Raw genomic sequence first — 21,445 nt, 5'->3', positions numbered from 1 at the left:
TATATCTGTTTAACAAGCCTTATATCAATCCATCCATCCTTTCATCCATTTAACAATCAACCTATCTATGCATATATCTTTATATCTGTTTAACAATCGTTTTATCAATCCATCCATCCAACAATCAATTAATCTATCCACGCATCCATCTTTCTATTTGTTTAACAATCCTTCTATCAACCCATCCATCCATCCATCCATCCATCCATCCATTTAACAATCAATTAATCTATCCGTGCATCCATCTTTATATCTGTTTAACAATCCTTCTATCAATCCATCTATACATTCATTAAACAACCAATTAATCTATCCATACATCCATCTTTATATCTGTTTAACAATCCTTCTATCAATCCACCCATCCATCCATCCATCCACCCATCCAACAATCCATTAATCTACCCATGCATCGATCTTTATATCTGTTTAATAATCCTTCTGATAATCTATCAATTCACCCATCCATCCATCCATTGATCCAGGATTTTTAAAAGCTTAAGTTTAATCTTAGGGTTTTTTTAGTACACCAGAATAGGTGCTAATGAATCAGCTATGACCAACCGTTTGATCCAGTTAATTGTAATGTACAATCTTAAATCGTGTGCAAAAGAGGAACATTTATAATTAAAGTTAACTAGGTCAATTTCAATGTTATGTTGACTTTAGGACACGACACGCAGTTGGCAGCTGTGTGCAACATCCTTTGTTCATCTAATATGGGATCTCATTGCATTGAACAAAGCCTGGGGAACAAAGGGAAAGACGTATATACCTGTTCTGCTGAATGAAGTTGTCGTACTCTTTGTGTGGCTGGATGGCCTTCAGGGCGTTGGCCATTTCAGTGTGAACACTCACAACCTCATCCTGAATCAAACTCGACAGATCAAAATACTCCTGCAGAATCTCCTTCCTGAGGACAAAAACAGGTCACATCACACACACACATACGCACATACACCATACACAGAAAACCTACTTCTGCTTTTCAACTAAATGTATCTATATCTGCAGTATGTTGTCCATTCGGGAAAAAAAAGCAGAAGTCTATAACTGTCGCCTGTTCTAAAACGGTAATGATTACACATAATGGTGACCAGTAGTCAATGACACCATACACACACACACACACACACACACACACACACAAAAACAATGCTGGGTCGTTAGGTCAAATTAGAACACACCCAGTGTTAAGTTCATTTTTTTAAAGAACACCTATGATGCAAAATCAACTTTTGGATGCTGTTTGAACAGAACGGTGTGTAGGTGTAGTGTGTCCACAGTTATACTGGAATGATATAAACACAACAACTCTCTTTTTTTAGTTTCCTGACATTAAAATAGGATCCAAATGCTTGTGATTTTGAGGCCTACTGCTAAGTGATGTAGTAGTGTGGTTTTCCCCACCCACTGAATTGATTGGCAGGTGTGATTACATGTCTCCATAGTAATGCATATATACATGTCCACAGGACAGGATTTGCAAAAAAACTGGGATTAAAAAGATCTGTTCCAACTGTCTGTGATCAGCTTCACCTCGAGAATGAGTTTTACAAGCTTAAATGTTTAGAAAACAGTGCATGTTGTAATGAGAAAAGTAGAATTGCTATGTAAATCATAATCGCTGAAATCACCACAGCTGCGTTACTACAACTATAAACGAAAATGCTTCAAACACAGAGCAGGAGTCCCGGTTTGTGGATGATAAATCTGTTTTACTTTGTGCAGTAGTACAATAGAAATCCATACAGCAGTGCATACTAATGCCGAGTTCAGACTGCAGTATTTTCAAAGTAGTCATGTCACAAATGTTTTGACACTGCATGACTATCTGGAGTAGCATTCAGTCGCTGCTGCGTTGACACTGCAAGATTGATCGGTGGCAGGGTTTCACACTGCATGACTTACAATAGGAGAATCGCTGACAACTTTGTCCAAACTATACAGTATGTCTCTCACCCAAACACACGCGAGGAGGGACATGGAGACAACAGGCCATGTAGTATTTCTTTTGTTATTAACTATATAATGAGAAACAAGCCTTTAGTGGGGTAGAAAATGTACTTATTTTAAAGGGAATTAGCAACTTTTCTCAAACTTTTTTCTTTTTCGACTGGTTGTGATATTGCTCAGATGACACGTCAAACAGACACTGGTGCTTCTGTTAATTTTACATTAGTTTTTCCTCCATTTCTTGGGTCCAAATAAACTGAAAATGAGCGTTTTTAACTTCTCCCTCAACCTCCCGCTGGCCTTCAGATACCCATATCAGTGGATGCTGCTCTCTCATTGGCTGTAGGTGATCGCCAATGTTATTTTCAATCAGAACACAATTTAAAAGGCATGATTTGAATCTCCAACAGATCCAGATATTTAGCATGCCAAATATTTCACTGGGTGTACAGTAGGTGACTTGCCGGCGATTCTCTCAGATCGCGTCTTTGATAGTGCACACTGTGTGATAGCTACTCACGAGGACGAGCACTGATTTGCCTGTGATTTCAGGCATTTGATGGCGATTTCTGTAAAAACCTGTCGGCGAGTTTAAATTAAGGCTATAATCATGTAATCTGAACTCTGCATAACTTGTATGTTACATTTGCTTCAAGTAGACGTGCATAAATAGTCCAAAGTTTAACGAAGTTGTGCATGTATAGTAAACTTTTTAACTGTATTTATGTGGGACTCATCATTGCAGAAAGGCTTGAATAAACTTCACAACAAATACATCAAATAACCTTATTTGGTATTTTGACTCTGAGCTGAATCTCTGCTTCATTCACATACATCTGTCACTGACTGCTGTTTATCTGATGTGACGCAATAGGAGAAACAGACACATGTTGGAACAGCGGGTGGGGAGAACCAGCTCATTTGCATTTAAAGGCACCGGCAACCACAACAGCTACTATGTCCTCTAACCCCAAAATTCACATGTATTAATGAGGGTATAAAAATGACCTGATCAGTATTTTGAGCTGAAACTCTACAGACACATTCTGGAGACTCCAAAGACTCATCTTAGATCTTGTTAAATAGGAGCACTTTACATTAAAATTCAATTACATTTTTGTACCCAAAGGTTGTGTTTGATCCAGCTTTGTGTTAAAGCAACCCAGAGTTTTTTTAAGAATGTAGCAATTGCACACCAATGAACAAGCATTCACCGATAACACATTTTTTACATGGCTGTGTGGAATACTTAATTCTGATTTGTCAGTTGTTACATTCCAAGGTATGTTATTCCCAAATAACACCTGCTGATTAACGCAGGCTCATGTGGAAATTTCGAATCTTCGCCATAAGCAAATACATTCACATCTATATAATTGCTTATCTGTCACAATGCTGTTTTTGACTGTTTAGCACCATCTTGTGACTGAATAATATGTAGGTTAGTCCAGTGTTTCCCAAAGCTGTTCCTGAAGGCACACCAACAGTACACATTTTCATCCACTTCCTAATCAAACACACCTGAATCAAGTCATCAGAACATAAGAAGAGACTCCAAAACCTGAAGTTAATGGGTCAGATGAAGGAGACATCCAGAATATGTACTGTTGGTGTGCCTCTAGGAACAGGGTTGGGAAACACTGAGTTAGTGTATGCTCCATTCATCCATTTTTATTTCTGTCAGCTTTGCCTACATGGAAAAAAAAGTGGTAAATCCAATAAATATTTTTTTCAGTGGATAAATAAGGGATTAACGAACTATCATGGCTCAGAACAATGTTTTGTGTCAAATATTAACGTTTAGTGGCAAGTATCCATGCAATAAATGGGCTAAAGTACATTCAGGCAGTTGTTTTCACAGAATAAAGCCCTTCAGTGTTATACAAGAGTGCTCTGCTTCACGTCAGGCTGTCGATAGACCTGTCGGACTTTATTTTGTGATCAAAGTTGACTCACAGAATTAGCACCATTTCCTCCTGCAGTGTCTGTAAAGCTCCGAGCAGCGCAGGCTGCGATTGGCCATAGTGGAGCTGGTGATGAACCTGCGCAGCTTTCACCGACAGCACATACTCATTGTGGTGTTCATGCAGTTTCAGGCTGGCTTTGATGAAGCGCTCCTTCGCTTTGTCGCGTTCTCTGTCTGTACAAAAGAACATCCAAACACATGTCGTGCATCAACATGTGAAACTTGACATTACACCTAATTACCAGACATTTAGGCATGCAGTATACGGTAATTCAGTGTTTAGCACTGCTACACATATATAGCTACAGGGGGCAGTTTTTCTAGATTTAGTAGGTGTCAGTAAAAGTTTAGAATTTGTTTCGTTCTATAAAGGTCGGCTAACCTCTATTTTGTCTTTTTTTTCCCTAGAAAATGACAATTTGTCAGAATAACTGTTTTTTTTATTTTTTGTGATTGCAATTGAGGATTATTCCACCAAACAGATTTTTTTCACGTCTTCAGATGCTAAAACATTAGTATTGCTGTTTAGTAAAAAAATAATACACTCATGTGTAAAATCACATTTTTTGTTATTTACTCAAGAAATAATTTGGAGAAAATGTCATCAGTGTAGTTTACAGAATTGCACAAATTTGTTTTACTCCAAAACAAAACTATAAATCACAAAGTCAGAGTGATTTTCAAGTGAATTAATTTTTTCTATTGTATATTTTCATTTATATATACACAATGAAAATATAAATATATAGAGTAATCCTACTTAAAAAATAAAACATTACATTAATTTTATGTAATATATGGTACCATCTTCAAGATCTTCAGATCAAGATATGCTATTTAACCATTAATATTTATGAGCAATATCACACGAGTAGAAGCGTGATATGGCTGTATATCGACACTGATGGGAGGTGTGTGTTGGCTCAAGGCCGCAGACCGAGTGTTTTAGTGTCCCACCAGGAATGATATACAGCCATATTGCACTACTACAATGTGTGTGAGTTTGTTTATACAACAGTTCGACGGCATAATCGTGTACATAAGAAAGAAAACCAAACACAGAGATTCTCAAAATCCCTTTTTTTAAGAGGAACTACTTTCTTCCGCCATTCATTCACATCTGCAACTGACTGTCAGAACAGCAGGAACCGTTGCTACTTCACAAATGCCGCTTTAGAGTTAGTGTTTGAATGATTCTTTAGCGTAATGTCTAAAGTGATGACAAAACAGGTGATTTTGCTCACATTTTAAGATTATAAGGCTGAACAGCATGAAATGCCATCAGTCTACAGAGATTTCCCAGTATTTCTCTGTTGCAATCTGGAGATGACAATAATTAATCCAGAAAAAACCAAATCAAAGCAAACACTACCCGATTACTATTTAGTCGTATATGGTCGTGCCCAACTGAGCCTGGTTTCTCTCAAGGTTTTTTTCTTCACTTTCGCCAATTAGTGAAGTTTTTTTCCCTCTCCGCTGTCGCCACTGGCTTGCATGGTTTGGGATCTGTAGAGCTGCGCATCGTTGGATTTGCTCTTCATTATTTGGACTCTCAGTAGTGATTTTCAAACCACACTGAACTGAGCTAAACTGAACTGAACTTAAACACTACAAACTGAACTACACTGTTCCTATTTACTGTGACCTTTTATGGGAAGCTGCTTTGACACAATCTACATTGTAAAAGCGCTATACAAATAAAGGTGAATTGAATTGAATTGAACTATGGTATAAATACAGCAATACAAAATGTAAGAGAGAGATCGACTTAGAATGTCACTTACTTGTTTCATAATGATTTGATCAGTTGTAGTTTGAAATGTACAATAAAAAAATACTTTCTTCTCCCCTAAAGACTTATTATGCGGTCTCTGTCGACATCTTGTGGCAGAACCTCAACAGTCTTTGCTCTGCTCAGTATGGCAGACTGGCCGATAACGCGCTGAATCTCAGAAATTATGAATATTTAAAGCAGGCACTATCTTTATAAATAAACTACATATTTGCAATCTAAACATCTACATTCTCACCTAAAAAAGCCTCAAAAGTACATTATGTTGTCCAACAGCAGCAATATTTGTCAAACTGTAGTGAGTTTATTGATCTGCTGTCACTCATCTGATGTGGGCCAAGTAATACACAAGGGTGAAGAGGCTGTACAAGTGCTGATATTGCTTTAATATCTCACGGCTATCAGCCAATCAGATTTGAGAACCAGACAGAACAGAGATAATAATATAATGTTGTTTTCCCTAAACCCTAATTTTTTCATCAGATTTAAATTGATCAAAAATGTTCTAATGTATACTGAAAGAAATGAAATGTTAAACTATTTTCAAACATGAGACTGTCTGTTTTAAATATTAATATTTCACAATATTACTGTTTATATATCTTCTAAAAAAATACACCATACAGTATTTTTGATTGCAAAAAGTCTCGTTGACGCTGAGCTTCTGATCTGCAGAGTTTATTCATAATTACTACAGTAGATTTGCTCATTTAAATGTACTCAGTCAGCCAGCAAAACCACAGAACTGTCCAAACATTTTGCATTGCTTTAAAGGCTACAAAACGCCATTGCAATTTATTTAAAAACATGTACTCCAGTAGTAGCACTGCACTGCACGATGCAAATACATATCTATAATTACTTCTCATATCAGTCGCTGGTATATGTATATACTTACTGTTGCATTCACAGTGGCCCCACTTAAATGCTGCAAACAGTGCAGTGCTAAACATTTATACTTTGGTCACTGGAGAAACCACATTCAGTTTATCTCGTTTCCTCTGCAAGTTGAAACTTTGTGACATCTTTGAGTCACTTCTCATGCCTTGGTCTAAAAACAGGTTTTTCTATTTGAACCAAAGCAGACGGACACCTTGTTTACAGACAACATCCTAAAACCGCTCAGTGTTTACAGGTTAAACAGTCTCTCTTGATGTTCATCGTGTGCATCTTTTTCAACACTAAGTGCGCTATTCAAAATGAAAGAAAGGTCAAGCTTTTTTAGGAGAACTGGGCAAAAGCGAAGACGACTTCTTACCTTTGCTTGCTTCCTGGTATTTTTTTTTGGCATAGGCCGCGTCCCGTACCAGCTGTCTGTAACTGGACTTGAGCCGGTCCAGCTCAGTTTGGGTGACCTAACCTTCCACAACAGCACACAAAATACACACAAATCAAAATTCAGATACTTGCATCGAAACAAGTCACGTGTGTTAATTCAAGCATTTTACATTTACATTTAGCAGATATTTTTATGATATCTGACTCACAAATGGAGATAAAGGAAGCCTTTTTGGATATTGTGAACATGAAAGCATGAGAAGTGGCTACATAAATTGAAAGTTAGCTGCTGGCCTGGGCTCATATTTATAAAACATATTTAAGAAGAAAGTAGCTAAATGCTGATTTACAGTGGGAGAAAATCTTAAAGGTCATGGGTATGAGTGCTGAATTTTTGCTCTTAGAGCATTTTAACAAGCATTTTAGTGCTATAGCTAGCTCATAAATCAGTGGAGTGTTAGATGTGAGCCAAAACTAAGCATGGCTTCTGCCATCAATCTGCATTGGAAAGAAAACATTTTAAAAGTATTTGACCACAATGAGATTTCATCATCTTAATCACAGGTACATTCCAATATGGAAAGTAATATGTTTTCAGATATATTTTAAATGTATTTCATAATACAGAAATATATGTATGTTTAAATCTGTATTTACACAAACATATGTTCTATAGATAGACATTTAAATTTATTTATTTATTTTAATAAATAATTTAATTATATTTACATAAATGTATTATTTACTTTAATAAATACTTTTAATTATATAAAAATTTATTCATTTCAATAAATAATTTACATTTCATTAAAATCATTCATTAAATTTACAAAATGCATTTATAAAGCATTTAAAAGTAATATATTTGCACAATTAGTTAGTAAGAAAACACATTGACTTGTAGCACTGGAGGTTATTCTTTATTTAATGTCTAAAACATTAAAAGCAAGAAATACATTTAGTGGAGCCTCATTTGCTATTATTGAGTGTGTATTATGTTTTTACACATCTCTACGTCTTTACGTCTCTAAGGGGTTTTCTTTATATAAAAATGTGCTAATTTTTTTGTCAGCACTTTGGTTGCAAGTGCCGTTGTTTTTAAATGTGCTTTATATATTAAAGTAATAGTTATTCCAAAATTAAAATGTGTAGGGATTCTCCCAACCTCCCCTATGAGCCAATTACAGTGTGCATGCAGTAGTTAGGAAACATGATGACATCATGCATAATAAGATAGCTCAGCTTAAAGGTTCAGGACACCCTGGAGTAGTGTGTGTCGAGCACACTCAGTTAAGACAATGTTAGCATCTGTCAGCTTTAATTGTGGAGAAAAAATGATAATTTGGAGCTTTTGTCTGCTAGTTTCACCTTCCGGGTTTCAAATAATTATTGGGTCAGGATCAAAATCTGTGATGCAGTGCGAATCTGCTAGTGAAGTGATGACACATCGGTTTCTCATTATTATTCATATCTGAGTTTTCCTATCCTATAAGAAGACCCTGCTGCTTATATATTCATGAGAGCATGTGCCTTCCGAAAGCAAGGCAGACCTGCCAAGCTGTGAGACCCAATGACTGGGTGAGACTGTGTCTGCATGGCATGGGTCGTATGTGTTTGTTTCCATGATCCACGGGGTTTGTTGGATGTTTTTCCCTGCGATCCTGTCAGGGCCGATACAGCAAAGCTGTTAGTTTGCAGCAAGCATTTTTGTCGGGAGAGCTGTAGGAGAATTGGAGAATGGCAGACTTGGTCTTTTATCAGTTGAGTTCATTACAATTGAGACACATCGCCTGTATTCGTGCTGCTGTGTTCACCATATGTTTAAAATCCTCCAGATTACCGGCAGGGCTAATGGTTGGAATAGACAGGGAAAGACACCTGCTGCACTGCTATCCACTGTGTCTGCATTCAATTTGGGATTGAGGAGGAGAAACGTCCTCTTCATTTATAGTGTTTATATTAACAAGATTTTCTTTATAATGATTTAACAAATTGTGGTTATGTGTTTATGAAATTACCAATAACATATGTAGCAGGGCATTAAATTACTGTTTATTTCTTTGCATTATAAAATTATAAACTATAAAATCATGGGTCTCCTCACAGTTTGGGTCTCATTTTGTGAGCCAAATGACAACAGTTGTTCACTCCCCTCTTTTTCCCCTGCTCTGCTGGCCACGCCCACTCCTCACTCCAATCGCAGCACTCCACACCTATCATGAAGCAGTTTTTGAAAACATTCTGAGGTAGACGAACCGAAAGACGGGGGATTCATGTCCCTTTAAAATGAATAATTTACGCAAAAATGAAAATCATTTACTCATCCTTTACTGGTTTCAAACCTTCAGTATGAGTTGCTTCTGAAAAGAAGATATTTTGGAAAAATTATTGAAACCTGTAACCATTGACTTCCATACAATTAGTTTTTTCTACTATGGAGATCAATGGTTACAGGTTTTCAGCTTTCATCAAAATGTGTTATTTTGTGTTTATTAGAATAAAAAAAAATCATAAAGGTTTAAAACAAGTAAAGGATGAGTAAATGACTGAATTTTTTTATTATTTTTTTGCCTTTATTTTACAAAACAAAACAGAACAATGACCAGAGTTTACAACCAACAAATTTAATGCCACATAATGAAGATCAAAAAGAAGACAAAAATGCTAAGTAATAATAATAATAATAATAATAATAGAAGAATACATAAATTAACCAAGGTTTATGGTGATCTAAGGTTTTGCAAAAATGCACCTGAAATCCTGGGACCAACATATTCAAGGAAAAATGACTGAATTTTAATGTTTCAGTGAACTGTCCCTTTAAGACCTTTTAATCTTAGTAAATCCCAGCAGTTTTGTAAACAGGTTTTGAGAGAAAAATGGCTATTTAGGAGAACTGTTAGTGGTAAGATAAAAGGTTTTATAGCTATTTGTTAGATATAAAAACAAAGGTCTTCCACATTCAGCTAATAATAGTTTCAAAATTCTCCAGGTTAAGGAACATAAGTAATGCTAAATGGAAGAAATGGTTCAGTTGTTGCTGAAGTAACTGCCTATACTGTAATGCTGTTGTACATTCAATAGAACTGCAGAAAAGCATGATGTTGCTGAAAAATCATGCATTACTTGATAGAAGAAAAATCAAGCAGATATATAAACTATGTTGTAAACAACTACTGAAGTTAGTGAAGTTGTTACTCGAGCTGCCTGCATGTTCACATTGGGTTAACACTTAACTTCACATATTCGCCAATTCTGGGTTCTGAAGCGAAAAGTCACAGTAGGTGTAATTTTCACGTCTAACGTAACGACCAACCTGATAAACACACTGATAAGGTGTTGCTGATACTGAAGAAACAATGATCTGCCTTTTTTTCACTTTACACTGCGTTTCTGCAAACATTTGCAATATTAACAGCTTACAGACATCGTCTAAATATAAACAGACAATGATGACTCGGTTGCAGCTTCACAAATAAAACGATTAACTAAATTAAGCCTCTGGTAAAATGAGAAAAATAAAGGCTCTATGATTTTTAACATTTCCTTCTACGTCAAGCATTTAAACAAGAGTGGTTCCTTAAAACAACGTCTGGTGGTGTTTATGATATTCTGGTTCCCAAGTTTGTTCAGATAGCCTAACAGTAAAATCTTGTCTAAGGTCATTTACATGTAGCATACAGTGTCTAAAGTATAAACTGGATTAATACACAAATGAGCTGAATAAATTGTTTTATGGCACATGAAGCGAATGCTGAAAGAGCCACTCTGTTCCGCAATGTTAATGTTAATTTCTGGAAACTTTGTAAAGTGCCATATTATGTTGGCATATTCACTGTTCCAAAAAAAAAGTGCCAAATAGAAATGAAGATTTTAAAATGTTCCTTGCTTTTAATGTTTTAGATATTAAAATAAAGATTTTCTTCCAGTGTTACAAGTTAATGTATTTTGTGTACATTTAAGCAAATATATTAAAAACTATTTAAAAAAAATGAATTTATTTGCCAATTTTGTATTTATAGAATGGATATTTGCTTGAATGATTAATTATTGTATTTTAAAATAAATGTAAAAATATATACAGAAGATGAATTTCTTACAGTATGGGAAGAAATAAAAGCTCATAGTGGTCAAATCTTTTTTTAAATGCTTAGAATTGTCATTTTAGGGTTTCACTGAATAAATAGCTAGACTTATTGCAAAAATGCTAATAAATAAATGCTAAAGCTCTAACGTTTCACTTATTTAGTAGCTTGACTTAATGCTAAAATGCTAATAAATAAATGCTAAAGCTCTAACGTTTCACTTATTTAGTAGCTTGACTTAATGCTAAAATGCTAATAAATAAATGCTAAAGCTCTAACGTTTCACTTATTTAGTAGCTTGACTTAATGCTAAAATGCTAATAAATAAATGCTAATACTCTAACGTTTCACTGATTTAGTAGCTAGATTTAACGCTAAAATGCTATAAATAGATGTTAACACTAACGTTTCAATGATTTAAAGCTAAAATGCTAATAAAAAATTATCGTACTCTAACGTTTCACTTATTTAGTGGCTAGACTTAATGCTAAAATGCTACTAAATTAATGCTAACACTCTAACGTTTCACTGGTTTAGTAGCTAGATTTCACACTAAAACATTAATAAATATATGCAAATACTCTAACATTTTGTTAATTAAGTAGCTAGATTTCACGCTAAAATGCTAATAAATAAATGCTAATACTTTAACCTTTCACTGATTTATAGCTAGATTTATTGCTAAAACACTAATGAATAAATGCTAATACAGTAACGTTTCACTAATTTAGTAGCTAGATTTAACACTAAAACAATAATAAATACATGCTAATACACTAACGCTTCACTGATTTAGTAGCTAGATTTCATGCTAAAACGCTAATAAATAAATGCTAATACACTAACATTTCACTGATTTAGTAGCTAGATTTAACACTAAAATGCTAATAAATAAATGCTAATACTCTAATGTTTAATTGATTTAGTAGCTAGATTTAACACTAAAACGCTAATGAATAAATGCTAATACACTAACGTTTCACTGATTTAATAGCTAGATTTAACACTAAAACGCTAATAAATAAATGCTAATACTTTAACGTTAACCAAATTTAGTAGCTAGAATTAGCTCTAAAATGCGTTTAAATAAATTTAAAATGCTTGTAAAACAAAAAACACAAATGAATTGTTCATCTAAAGAATAACAATATGTACTAGCAAAATAAACATTGCAACTTTTAATTTCACACTAGTTTTAAGTTTCAATGACTGCGTTCTCTCCTAAATGAAGAAATATGCTGGACAGAGAACTGCTTATGCAATGCAAAGATTCCATGAAAGTTCAAGGTATTTGACGGAACCATACAGTATTTAAAAAAGAGTGTAACTTGAATGTGTAGCTTTGTGTAAAAGTGATATAGCGCTGACCCTGCACATGTCCTGGTTGAGAAGGGTCCACTGTTCCCCGTAGGTCTTCCTCAGCTGCTGTTTGTCCCGGATGAGGAGGGTGAGTTTACTGAGGGGTCCCACCATCAGATCGTCGGAATGTTTGCGCATAATACGACTGAGGCTCTCCGTCTGACTGACCAGCACATTCCACGACTGTGAAAGTTAGAAAATTAATCAACATTTAGAATTTCCGGTTTGAAAATAAGATTGCGTGACTACATTTTAATTCTAGTGCATTTATTTCTATCCATGAAACCAGCAATCAAATTTTTTTTAATGAATAAAAAAAGACCAGCATCCTGAATGTTCAAAAACAATTGTCATGAAATAAAAGCTATACTTTTTTTCAAGGGCTGGCCGATAAAATAACAATAAAAAAAAAGATTTGGTAAGACGTTTCAGTATTAAGCGCTATAGTTTTATTAAAATGTGACTGCCTTGGAAGCAATGCCAATAAGCTTAGGGTGTAAGTTTCTGCTTCAATTTGCTTCACGCTTTGTATGGAATTTACACTTTTCAGTAATAACGGCAGACTTATTACCTCAGACAAACAGCACACCCAAACACTGCAGTGCTTTTTACTTTTGCCCATAAACTTGCATCGAAGCTGCAGCAATGATTTGTCTGTTTGTCATCCTTTGAGAAAACGGTTAAGGGTCACCTTGTTCAGAGAGACACCAGGGGTTTGTCACTTCAGGCGTTTGTCACTTCAGGTCAGAATAGCAACACATGCGAAAATGAGTGCCGTGTAGCAGCTGTGAGAAGATTGTAAATTAAAAAATTGAAGGATGTCACCAGAGTGGCTTTTTGGTTTCTTTTCTTGTGCATCCCAGCCACTAGCTCCCCATCTGAAAGATTTTTTGAGCAAAGTGGGTAATATAGTCATCCAACTTCACAATTTGTAATGATGTAGTATGTATTTGATTAATGGTTGATTGCTTTACTTGATAGCTCAGATTTGATTATTATTATTTTTTGTTTACAGAGTTTGAGGTTTACTGTATCATTATATTATTCACAACTTGCATATGTTGATCTACCTTTAGCATTGCACACGCTTTGAAACATTTTATTTATCAAGTTTAAGAGTCTCTTTAACACTTGTGTTTTTTATAACAAAGAGATCAGATATTTTGGTTTAAATATTTTTGTTTTTGACTATTAAATATATTTGCCTTACGGATGTTTGTAAATTAAAATAAACTGGTTAAATAAAATTAAAAATCCTAATATTTCTAAATGGGTTGTTAAAATATATTCAATAATTATCAATACCAAATGATTTGAAACATGGTATTATGATAATTTTTTTGCTTTATCGCCCCGCCCTACTTTTTTCTCTCCTTTTGTGATGTTTACCATAGTAAACTGTAGGACAGGAGTGCATTTTGTCTACAGGAGATTGGTTGGATGATTGTGGTTTGCTAATGGCGGATGTCATGGGATTGACAGGTTGATCCTGCCCCCACGCTAGTAAATATGTCATCAGAGAAAACATAGATGGGAAGTTATTTTGATTAAAGCCCGTGTGAACCAGAGCTTGCTGAGACTCAGTATGTTGACATGCTTCCAACTGAAATGTAATATTGAGTGCGGGGGCAGGGCTTTATTTTTGTGCATCATTCCCTTGTAGCAAATGAACAGTAATGGCTCGTTTCCACTGACTGGTACGGTACGGTTCGGTTTGGTACGGGTCACCTTTAGGGGTGTGGTTGAAAATATTGTAGTTGAAGTACCTAACCGACGTCAACAAAGAAAGACCGCTACTCCAGATACGGAAGCAAATGTTCGGATATTTAATTGATGATTACCAAAACAAAAAAAATTTCGGTGGATTAACTTGCACGGATTTATCCTTCACCTAAAGAATAATAATATGCGCTAGCAAAATAAACATTGAGAATTTTGATTTCACATGGACTTTAAAGAACACTAGGGTGCATTAACTGAATAATGACGTGCATAGATAAATGACTTATTACAAATATAGCTATAATATTTGTTCAATTATATTTGACTGGCATACTTCAGTGCTCAATGAATAGGTTTTCTAGGAAAGTGAGCAGGAAAACATCTAGAATATCAGAAAAGGCCTGTAGGCTATTGGCAGAAGGTTTTGGATTGCCTGCATGTTTCAACAGTGCAGCTTCTATTTTAGCTATTCTATTTCAACTCTTTAAATGGCATCAGAATATCTACATATCTTAACACCATGCACAAAATAAAAATTCAACAGAACTTTGAGACTATTTTTACTATGAGCTCCCTTTCATACCAAGAAAGATATTTATAAGATGTCTTGTTAAAACTTGTTCTAGACATAAATACATAGCAGAATCCACACCACAACTATAATGGCAGAGAAAAACAATGAATTATTTTCAGAACATTTTTATTTAAAGGGCACCTATGGTGAAAAATCTACTTTTCAAGCTGTTTGGAAAGACATGTATAGACCGTCATATTGGGGTGATATAAACACACCCAGTGCTTTTTTTCAATTTAACAACATAAAAATGGTGGACCAATTGGAGCAGTTTTCAGATCGACCGCAACTTTACGTAGGAGTGCGGTCCCCCCGACCACTGAATTGATTGACAGCTGCGTATTAACATGTCTCCATAGTAATGCGTATAATCATATCAACAAGACAGGACGTGCGCAAAACAACCGGGAATAAAAGGTCTGTTCAGTTCGCTAGGATCATCAATCATCATCAAACGTGATCAAGAGTGAGTTTCACAAGTTTAAAATGTTTTAAAACAGTGCATGTGTGTAATGAATTACAGCGATTCACTTTAGCTTTACTTCATGACCAATGAGTATTTGACCACAGGACATGACCACAGCCGCGTGTCAGAACAATTATGAAAGACGACGCTTCAATCCAATCTTCTTCCTTCATGTCTGTCTGTTGTCTGAAGTAGCCGAGGGAGGAGATTAAGGCACGCTGACAGGCACGTGGAAATGGTGGGCGTGAAGGACTAGTGTTAAAGGCACAGTTCACAAAAAACGCTACATGCTGCTCAGGGCTATAAAATAGAAACTTCTGAAAGGTATAATAAATAATCTGATGGGTGTTTTGAGCTGAAACTTTACAGACAAATTCTGGAGACCCAAAAGTCTTATCTTAAAACTGGAAAAAAGGGGTAACCTAGGTTCCCTTTAATAGTGTAATTGGTAAAATAGTATAATAACTGAACTTAAACACTACAAACTGAACTACACTGTTCCAATTTACTATGACCTTTTATGTGAAGCTGCTTTGACACAATCTAAATTGTAAAAGCGCTATACAAATAAAGGTGAATTGAATTGAATTGAATATAATTCTGAAATTAGGGCTGGGCCGATAAACGATATTGTATCGAAACAAAATTAAATGTCAGTAACAATGATAAGCTCTGGACTTTTTTTAATCTATATTGATCTAAAGGCAATCACACAGCAGAAATTTGCAACAATGGGACTCCAGAAGTGTCATGATAATAGAGATGCACCGAAGTTTCAGCTGCCAAAAACAAAGCCACCAAATATACGTTATGCTATTTAAAGGACTCTCTAATTTGTGACTTCAGTCATTATTGACATACTCTTTTTAAATCTAGAAGAATTAAGAACTCATATTGAAATGTATATTGTAATTGTTAGATATGGAAAAGAATTAATAGAGATTGCATTTTTTCCATATCACCCAGCCCTAATTGAAATTACATTTTATTATAACGTTGAAAACCGAATGCATATTTTTGGACCCCAAAAGGAGAATCGGTTACCATTTTTTATACAAAAGACAAGGAATAAGGAATAATCAGCGGTTTGCAGTGCATTAAAGGATTTTAAGACTTGATTATTCTGCAGTAATTTGCCATGGTTTTTGACATTTGACAAGTTAAAGCTAGTATTGATCTTTGTAATGCATTTTTCTCTAGTCACAGATTTTTATCAGCTACGACATGCAAGTTCTCCTCTCCTTGGCGCAATAAGGCGCAAGACATGTTTGGCGCAATTTGTTGCTATTTTCAGACCAGCGCAACCCTATTTTTTTCAGTTTTGCACTTCGTTGTTTAAATAGTGAATCCATTTGCGCCACTTTGTGGACTCATGGGTGTGCCGGTCTAGAAAGGAAGGGTGTTAAGGTGCATTGTTGGTGCGTTGCTATTTTGAGGAACTAAAATAGACTGCACAATTGACCAGCTGAAAGATGAATTTAGAAATAGTTTTGAAACAAATCTTGGCGCTTAACAAACGAGATTAAATATGTAGGCTGATGGATGTCTTCAGTGGAGTGAGAACAACACCGTCCGTTATCCGTTATCCACGAAAGTAAAGGAGTAAAGAGTAAAAGTAAAGAGAAAATGAAGAGGCTGAATGGAGGAGGCTCGATCTTTATCCTCGCGAAGCAGATGGTCTGTTTAACTGTTTTCTCGCCAGTGAAACATTCAGTTTTTTCACTTACGAAGTCCACCATGTAAATAGCAAATGGCACCATGGCGTGACACAACTGACTCTTAAAGTGAACGTGAGATGAGACTCTGATTGGTTTACTGCACGTTATGCTCAAAACACACGCATAACTCATTAAGAGAATAAGCACAACCCTGTTAGACCATGTGCCATGGCTCAGAGCTTATTTTTCTGTCCTTAAAATAGCAAAAGTGCTTAACATGCTTTTGCGTACTGCACTTCAGACTTTGCGCCTAGACCATAAAATAGAGCCCCTAGCTTTGAGCAAATGTGTGAGTTGGCTGATCTCCCTGGTGAAGCACACATCAGTTGAGATTTAGGGCTCAGGTAAATATCAGTTACTATGGTTACTACTAATGTTTAATGGTAGCACATTTAAATAGAAAATGTTGTCAAAACTGACTAGAACTAGCTGTGCACATTAAACTAGTTTTGCTTCCCTTCCAGCCAATCAAAATGCAGAATTTCAATACCATGAAAAAAAACAGGAATCAGGATTATTTTTAGAATCAAACTGTTACCATCTGAATCCTATTCTAACTGAACTAGATTTTCTTCTATATCCACTTCTATTTACCTTGATTTCTGAACTTGTGTGCTTCCTCTGGATGACTCAAAGTGAACCGCTGTGCTTTTAGTTTCATGCAAGTTAACAAAAACTAACACGAAGGTCAGGAACTTTGTAAAACACTTAGGGATGGACTGATATGATTTTTTTGGGCCAATACCAACTTCAACAAAAAAATCTCAGCTGATATCAAATCTGAAATAACTATATTCACTTTCTATACTGCATATACAGTACAATATACAATACTAGCCAGTTTTTGCTCCATTAAATTAATTTTACTGAATGGATTGGATTTATTTACAGGGTTTCTGCAGGTTTCACAAAGTCAAAGTTAAGACAGTTATAAATGAAATTTCAGACTTATACATGGCTAAATACTAAGGATTTTTTCCAGCTGGTCATGTGGAAAAGAGGTTTACTTGCCTCATCCCAAATTAATCTAATTAGGTATTTGCCACATATTTTAAATAATGTGTCAATACAAGTAAACCCTAGTTGTATACATGCACATTTTTTAACATAGCGATAGTATTTACAGTTTGGTTGAAGCTTTTTTGAGATGTATTGTAGGTGATTGGAGACATGGATGAAAATTAAAACTTGTTTAAAAGGATTTAAGACCTACAAGACCATATTTCAGTGAATATGAAGTCCCCGAGTCCCTGCGGAAACCCTGTATTTAACATATGGATAATCTATTTTAACTGTCCAACATTAAGAGGCACAATTCACAATACTAAAAGATTACACTATGATAATTTTGAAAGGTGATCTCTTTTAACAGCATTAACTTTTGTTTAACATTTTATTGAACATTTTTATTTAATGAACTGAACAAGTAAAACCAGAACTGTGCTATATATATATATATATATATATATATATATATATATATATATATATATATATATAGACGACACCACACTTATCGGCCTCATTCAGGACGGTGACGAGTCTGCTTACAGACAGGAGGTTAAGGAGTTGGCTGTCTGGTGTAGCCACAACAACCTGGAGCTCAACACGCTCAAAACAGTGGAGATGATAGTGGAATTCAGGAGAAACCCCCCTGCTCTCCCCCCACTGAGCATCATGGACAGCATTGTGGCAGCAGTGGAGTCATACATGTGACACTCACATTGACTCCATTGTCAAAAAAGCTCAACAGAGGCTGTACTTTCTTCATCAGCTGAGGAAGTTTAACCTCCCAAAGGAGCTGCTGAAACAGTTCTACACCTCCATCATTGAATCAGTCATCTGCACATCAATAACTGTCTGGTTTAGCTCAGCTACTAAATATGACCTCCAAAGACTACATCGAATAGTTCAGACTGCTGAGCGAATCACTGGTACAACCCTTCCTACTCACCAAGAACTGTACTTATCCAGAGCGAGCAGAAGGGCTGCCAAAATCACTCTGGACCCCTCACACCCAGCACACTGCCTCTTTGAACTTTTACCTTCTGGTCGACGCTACAGAGCACTGCGCACCAGAACAGCCCGACACAGAAACAGTTTCTTCCCTCAGGCAATCCATCTCATGAACACTTGATGATAATAATTGTGGAACCAACATCACTACTTGCTATACACTTTTATACACTTATTTAACAACACACTTTACATGCCAATTTGCACATAACAGCTGCTCATATAACGTTGTATATAGTAATAAACATGTACATACACTTGTCATTCTGTATATTTGCACTCACTACTTACTTCTATTTTTTTAAATATATTTATTATCTGTTTTTTGTCCTGTCTCTGTAATTCTGTTGCACTGTAGAAGCTCTGTCACGAAAACAAATTCCTAGTATGTGTGAACATACCTGGCAATAAAGCTCTTTCTGATTCTGATTCTATATGTAAATGACACGTTTTGCTTCTCCATAAAAATATGAATGTGCAGTCATTTTCTTTTACTGCCCAAGACAATCTGCCCAAACTAACCAATGGTTTTGTGCCAGCGCTCGTGCACACCAGTTGATTTGCTCATCTTCATCTGACATTTTTTACATATTAGACTCAAGTCTGATATTTTGTACGTATTATGTTATATCTGACTTTTCATATTATTTCCGATATGCAGAAAGCTGTAAAGTCAGTGTAAAAATTTTAATCTACAATGTTTATTTTCCTGTATAATAAAATACAGTTAATGAGTAATTTAATAAATAGTATAAATAGTTCTTATTAATGTTTGATCGCAGCTGTATTCTTTCTAGCAACAACAGCTGCTAGAACCCATTATATAACAAATAATACGATCATTATTAAGCTGTTTAAAAGACAAATATATATGTTCCATCACATATTTAAGAATCTGAGTATCAGAAATTTTACAATATAATTAGAACATTTGTCCATATTTACAGAAAAGAGCAAAAAGAAACAATATGTACATGAAACTTTGGGGCTGGTGGGTCACATGAACTGGACGCGGCGCCATTGGGAACTTTAAAACACAATGGATTCTAAGTAGTGGTCTCAAAAAAAACTGACGAATGAGGGTCAGCTAGAGTAAAACTCACGCATGAAAGGGTTAATGACATGCACAGATGAATTGTTCACCACAAAACTAGCAATGTGAGCAAACAAAATCAATATGGCTACTTTTGAATTCATTTGTACTTCAAATCACAAACATACATTGAAATGAATGATGGGAAAGTCCCACTGAAACGCTACACTTGCTAAAACGAAACGCTCCCACCTTGTTGAACTGGCTTATGTAGTTGAGTCCTCCTCCAGGCTGAGTTCCCTCCATCTTCTCCACTATGGCTGACATCTGATGCAGCTGCATGGAGAACTCACGGTCGCTCTTGGCCCTCTGCATCATCCACTTCTTCATGACCTCCATCAGACGTAGCTCAGAGTCTTGTAGCTTCATGAGGGCTGCGTGACCCTGAGGACACCACAGGTCCTCCGCAAAGCCCATTTCTGAAAAACCCTCTCAGAAGTCTGAAAAACATTCACATTGTATAATCATCTGAGCATCAAGTTGCTTTAAAATGTCGTAATATATACACTCACTGGCCACTTTATTAGGTACACCTGTCCGACTGCTTAACGCAAATTTTTAATCAGCCAATCACATGGCAGCAACTCAATGTATTTAGGCATGTAGACATGGTCAAGCGACGCTGCAGTTCAAACTGAGCATCAGAATGGGGAAGAAAGGTGATTTCAGTGACTTTGAACGTGGCTTGGTTGTTGGTGCCAGACGGGCTGGTCTGAGAATTTCAGAAACTGCTGATCTAATGGGATTTTCACGCACAACCATCTCTAGGGTTTAAAGAAAATGGTCTGAAAAAGAGAAAATATCCAGTGAGCGGCAGTTCTGTGGGCGCAAATGCCTTGTGATACCAGAGGTCAGAGGAGAATGGCCAGACTGGTTCCAGCTGATAGAAAGGCAACAGTAACTCAAATAACCACTCGCTACAACCGAGGTCTGCAGAAGAGCATCTCTGAACACACAACCCATCCAACCTTGAGGAGGATAGGCTACAGAAGCAGAAGACCACACCGGGTGCCACTCCTGTTAGCTAAAAACTGAAAACTGAGGCTACAATTTGCACAGGCTCACCAAAATTGGACAATAGAAAATTGGAAAAACGTTGCCTGGTCTGACGAGTCTCCATTTCCAATAGAGCACCTTTGGGATGTGGTGGAACGGGAGATTCGCATCATGGATGTGCAGTTAACAAATCTGCAGTCACTGCATGATACTATCATGTCAATATGGAGCAAAATCTCTGAGGAGATTTCCAGTACCTTGTTGAATCTATGCCACGAAGGATTAAGGCAGTTCTGAAGGCAAAGGTGGGGTCCAACCTGCTACTAGTAAGGTGTACCTAATAAAGTGGCCGGTGAGTATAGATATACAGTTGAAGTTAAAATTATTTGCCCTCCTGTGAATTTAAATTAATTTTTAAATATTT

The 21,445-nt window shown here is 36.0% G+C and overlaps 1 protein-coding gene across 4 annotated transcripts in view; it reads right to left on the bottom strand.

Annotated features, from left to right (window-relative positions):
* Positions 1-21,445, bottom strand: part of fes (FES proto-oncogene, tyrosine kinase) — a 58,045-nt gene that overhangs the window by 29,695 nt on the left and 6,905 nt on the right. For 3 of the 4 annotated variants that reach the window (XM_056461053.1, XM_056461051.1, XM_056461054.1), the window contains 5 exons: positions 20,218-20,465; positions 12,446-12,619; positions 6,973-7,069; positions 3,913-4,096; positions 776-913 (listed from right to left, as the gene is read on the bottom strand). In XM_056461053.1, coding sequence (XP_056317028.1) covers positions 776-913; positions 3,913-4,096; positions 6,973-7,069; positions 12,446-12,619; positions 20,218-20,442 — 818 coding nt within the window. In that variant the 5' untranslated portion in view covers positions 20,443-20,465. The remainder of the gene's footprint in view (positions 1-775; positions 914-3,912; positions 4,097-6,972; positions 7,070-12,445; positions 12,620-20,217; positions 20,466-21,445) is intronic. The other variant, XM_056461052.1, reaches the window with a different exon arrangement.

The sequence above is a fragment of the Danio aesculapii genome, chromosome 7 (genome assembly GCF_903798145.1).
Source record: "Danio aesculapii chromosome 7, fDanAes4.1, whole genome shotgun sequence".
In the NCBI taxonomy this organism is placed as follows: domain Eukaryota; kingdom Metazoa; phylum Chordata; class Actinopteri; order Cypriniformes; family Danionidae; genus Danio; species Danio aesculapii.
Note: the sequence above shows the minus strand (reverse complement) of the source record. Positions and strands in the feature narration are given on the sequence as shown.